Source organism: Chiloscyllium plagiosum, chromosome 9, assembly GCF_004010195.1.
Source record: "Chiloscyllium plagiosum isolate BGI_BamShark_2017 chromosome 9, ASM401019v2, whole genome shotgun sequence".
Lineage (NCBI taxonomy): Eukaryota > Metazoa > Chordata > Chondrichthyes > Orectolobiformes > Hemiscylliidae > Chiloscyllium > Chiloscyllium plagiosum.
The window spans coordinates 105,875,074-105,880,166 of NC_057718.1; the positions used below are offsets into that span (position 1 = coordinate 105,875,074).

At 39.1% G+C, this 5,093-nt stretch overlaps 1 protein-coding gene across 4 annotated transcripts in view; it reads right to left on the bottom strand.

Annotated features, from left to right (window-relative positions):
• The window catches only part of ehbp1 (EH domain binding protein 1), a 386,143-nt gene extending 381,050 nt beyond the window's left edge, over positions 1-5,093 (bottom strand). For all 4 annotated transcript variants that reach the window (XM_043696731.1, XM_043696730.1, XM_043696729.1 and 1 more), the window contains exon 1: positions 4,990-5,093. In XM_043696731.1, coding sequence (XP_043552666.1) covers positions 4,990-5,093 — 104 coding nt within the window. The remainder of the gene's footprint in view (positions 1-4,989) is intronic.

Sequence of the window (5,093 nt, forward strand, 5' to 3'; positions counted from 1 at the left end):
ATCTGCCTCCAATCAGCTTTCAAAAGTTCTTGCCTAATATCGTCAAAATTGGCCTTTCTCCAATTTAGAACTTCAACTTTTAGATCTGGTCTATCCTTTTCCATCACTATTTTAAAACGAATAGAATTATGGTCGCTGGCCCCAAAGTGCTCCCCCACTGACACCTCAATCACCTCCCCTCCTTATTTCCCAAGAGTAGGTCAAGTTTTGAACCTTCTCTAGTAGGTACATCACATACTGAATCAGAAAATTGTCTTGTACACACTTAAGAAATTCCTCTCCATCTAAACCTTTAACACTATGGCAGTCCCAGTCATGTTTGGAAAGTCAAAATCCCCTACCATAACTACCCTATTATTCTTACAGATAGCTGAGATCTCCTTACAAGTTCGTTTCTCAATTTCCCTCTGACTACTGGGTGGTCTATAATACAATCCAATAAGGTGATTATCCCTTTCTTATTTCGCAGTTCCACCCAAATAACTTCCCTGGATGTATTTCCAGGAATATCCTCCCTCAGCACAGCTGTAATGCTAACCCTTATCAAAAATGCCACTCCCCCTCCTTTGTTGCCTCCCTTTCTACCCTTCCTGTAGTATTTGCATCCTGGAACATTAAGCTGTCAGTCCTGCCCATCCCTGAGCCATGTTTCCGTAATTGCTATGATATCCCAGTCCCATGTTCCTAACCATGCCCTGAGTTCACCTGCCTTCCCTATTAGGCCCCTTGCATTGAAATAAATGCAGTTCAATTTATTAGTCCTACCTTATCCCTATTTGACTCACTTCTGTTCTCAGCTGTACCCGTCTCAGATCGATCTCTTTCCTCACTATCTCCCTGGGTCCCACTCCCCCCCCCCTTACTAGTTTAAATCCTCCCAAGCAGTTCCAGCAAATTTCCCTGCCAGTATATTAGTCCTCTTCCAATTTAGGTGCAATCCGTCCTTCTTGTACAGGTCACTTCTACCCCAGAAGAGATTCCAATGATCCAAAAATGTGAATCCTTTCTCCCATAGACCAGCTCCTCAGCCATGCATTCATCTGCTCTCTCCTCCTATTCCTGCCCTCACTAGCTCGTAGCACTGGGAACAATCCAGATGTTACTACCCTTGAGGACCCCCTTTTTAAATTTCTGCCTAACTCTCTGTAATCTCCCTTCAGAGTCTCAACCTTTTCCCTTCCAATGTTGTTGGTTCCAATGTGGACAATGACCTCTTGCTGGCCCCTCTCCCCCGTGGGGACATTCTGCACCCTCTCTGAGACATCCTTGATCCTGGCACCAGGGAAACAACACACCATTCTGCTTTTTCTCTGCTGGCCACAGAAACGTCTGTCTGTACCTCTGACTACAGAATCCCCTAACACAATTGATCTCTTGGAAGCCGACATACCCCTCGTTGCATTAGAGCCAGTCTCAATACCAGAAACTTGCCTGTTCGTGCTACATTCCCCTGAGAATCCATCACCCCCTACATTTTCCAAAACAGCATACCTGTTTGAAATGGGTATATCCACAAAAGACTCCTGCACTAGCTGCCTACCTCTCTTACCCTTCCTGGAGTTAACCCATATGTGTTACTGTATCTGAGACTTTCCCCCTTTCCTATATCTGCCATTCATCACATACTATTGTTCTTGCAAATTCCTCATCGCTTCTATCTGTCTCTCCAACCGATCCACTCGATCTGATAAGATTCACATCCAACAGCATTTATGGCAGATATAATCGCAGTAACCCTTAAACTCTCTTTAAACTCCCACGTCTGACAAGAAGTACATATCACTGCAAAGGTCATTTTTGCTCCTTCACAGTCTACAGACTCAGAAAATAACACCGTCTTATTCCTCTACAAACACTGCCTCAGGTTAAATTAATAGCTATGGCTTATATTTTAAGTTTAATCAAGAGACTTATCTCCAAAAACATATAATCAAGAGAGAATCCACTATACTCACTACTGCAGCCTTTCTCTTGGACAGATTTAAAACTACAATTAACTTATCTGATTCTGTGTGGTGAACTTCGCCCAACAGTTCCTCCAAGATTAGTTGTGAATTTCACTGTTTGTTAATTTTCCCAGATGTACTCCGATGTCCGGGGATACACGAATTCAATCAAAGGCAGTAACTGTGCAGGTTCTCTCTCTCTCTCTCTCTCTCTCTTTGTTTCCTGCACTGTCCTCACTATGTGCTTCCTTTGTCTGCTCTTCTCCCTTTTAAAACTGCTGTTGTTTAGACTTTTTTTCCCAAAGTTCCAAAACAATGCAACAGCATAAATGATTTGAATGTAATTTGCAAAGTTTACAATAAATATGCGCAACTATAACAATTGTCATGGTTTATATTTTAGACTGTACGGATACAGATACAAAATAAATTATCACTCCCATGAGACTATTAGAACAAAAAAATGCACGTTACGATTCTATCCAATTAAAAAGTGGTTCGGTTAGTTCGGTAATATCCCACTGTGCGTCAGGTCAATATAAATCGTAATATATCACTGACACCATTAATTTTATCAATAGCAGACATATTGCTAGACATGGTGATATTATTGTGGAAAGCATCCAGGAAACCATTAAGCTTTATTTTGAATAATTCTAATCTGAACTTTTATGAATTCTTACTAAACAAAAAAACACTATTAAATGCATAGGTTACAAACAATTATATTTGCAATCTTTCTCAATGCCAGCTTTCTTAGCCAACTTTGATTTGAACCAAATATTATTTCTGCAAGGATCATAATCTAGTTATTTTCAATTTTCTTAATTCTGAAACTCAATTTAGGAATAGATACAACAAATATTCAAGAAGGTTGTGTGTCAGAAAATTCAACTGATTAACATACATGACAGGTGTGCATATTAATCAGCTTAATATCATTATTTCAGAATTCTGGAACATTTATTAAACCTATTATAGTACAGAAAATGTTTTAATAAGCCCATACAATAATATGGTGATATCCTGAAACATTGGTTATCTATTCAGTGGACCAGAAATTCACCTATCACTCATACATGTCTGTGCAGTCAGCAGTCACCTCTTTTATTCTTACTAGCAATCGCTGATCAATCAATTCTTATGACGTGGAATTGCTGGTTTCGGGCTCGGGTGGACAAAGTTAAAAATCATACAGCACCAGATTATAGCCCAACAGGTTTATTTGGAAGTACAAGTTTTCTGAGTGCTGCCAAAGGAGCAGCTCTCCTAAAGCTTGTACTTCCAAATAAATCTGTTGGACTATAACCTGATGCTGTGCGACTTCTAACTTAAATCAATTCTTTGTATAACCTTCTAGCTCCAATACACAGCCACACACAAATCCAAGTCCAGACCTGCCACAGACCTGAAAGAGCTGGTCAAAAACATTCCCTGTGCCAAACATGCTCTCCAGCTATAGAGAAGAGTACCAGAATAGTTTGAATTCCAGTTTTCCCATCAGCTGCCAAACTGCTGATCTGATTAAAACTTCCTGATTTGAGATCAATGCTGAATCAATTTAAGTGTGCTCTTTACTACTTTGTGAAGCATGCTGACCAATAAACAATAACATATACACTGAACTATCTATCTTCTTTTTCAATTACCAGTACATAGATAAGATGTCTAGCCCCTCAAGAACATTGACTGTTCTACAAAGAGCAGAATGACCTTCAAAAGGAATGTGTAGTACATTAATGAGATGGAGAGAATACGACATTTACATAACACTGTCTCTAAGTGTTAAAAAGCCACAGATATTTGCAAATTCTTTGCAAAGGAAAACTAATCCCACTCAGATTCACACTCCATAATACTTGATCTCCCTTGACTTCAAACATTTGTCCACTTTTAAAAGATATCACAATCTATACCTCAACTACTAATTGTAGCCGATCCATCTGTGTCTCAATAAGTCTGTATCACTTGTTTTGATATGAATCATATCTTTAATCTCAGGTAACAAATAAGAGTTGGAATGTCATGTTGAGGTTTACAAGATGTTGATGAGGCCTCTTCTGGAGTACTGAGAGAAATTCTGGTCGCCCTACTATAGGAAGGATTTTATTAAATTGGAGAGGGTTCAGAAAACATTTACCAGAATGTTGCTGGGAATGGAGAGTCTGAGTTATAAAAATAGGCTGAGATTTTTTTTCACTGGAGCGTAGGAGGGTGAGGGGTGACCTTATAGGGATTTATAAAGTCACAAGGGACATAGAAAAAGTGAATGGCAAGAGTCTTTTTTCCAAGGTGGGTAAGTTCAAAACAAGGGGGCATATTTTTAAAGATGAGGAGAGAAAGTTTTAAAAAGGATACGAGAGGCAACTTTTTTACACAGAGAGTGGTTTGTGTGTGAAATGAACTGCCAGAGGAAGTGATGGATGGAGGCACAGTTACAACATCAAAGAGACATTGGGATAAGTACATAAATAGGAAAGGTTTGGAGGGATATGGGCCAAATACAGGCAAATGGGATTAGTTTAGTTTGGGAACATGGTCAGCATGGATTAATTGGACGGAAGGATCTGTTTCCATGCTTTATGACTATGACTCAACAACTTTTTGTACCAAGACAATGATACAAGGCTTATTAAGGTACCGAATATATTAGTTGCAAATGATATTGGTGTTGCTAATATAGTATTATAAATGAGAACCTGTGAGCCAAAAAGTCTATTCTTTTCTGTATTAGTCCCTTGACTGTGCTGGAAAAAGTTTATCTAACAATCTAAGCCACAAATGAAAATCAATCCCAGAGCATTCTCAAAACTAGAATAAGACCATTACCAATCTACTAATGCCCATCTACAATTTTAATAAAAGAAAGTATGTCCTCTTGTTCTTTCCGAACATCAGAGGTTTCTCAACCCTGCCCAATTCTCCATCATCTGAACTGGTCTTTGCAAAGAATAAATCACATCATTAGCTGCAGGAAGACATGGCTGCAGGCCAATATTACAACACTTACATTCTAATACAACAATAAATTTATTATGCTCACCATTTCTTTGTGCACTCTACCATTAATTCTTGGTATGAAGCCACAAATTGGAACTTGGATGCATGCTTTCCCACACGTTGCAGTCGTTTCCAAACTGAAGCCAT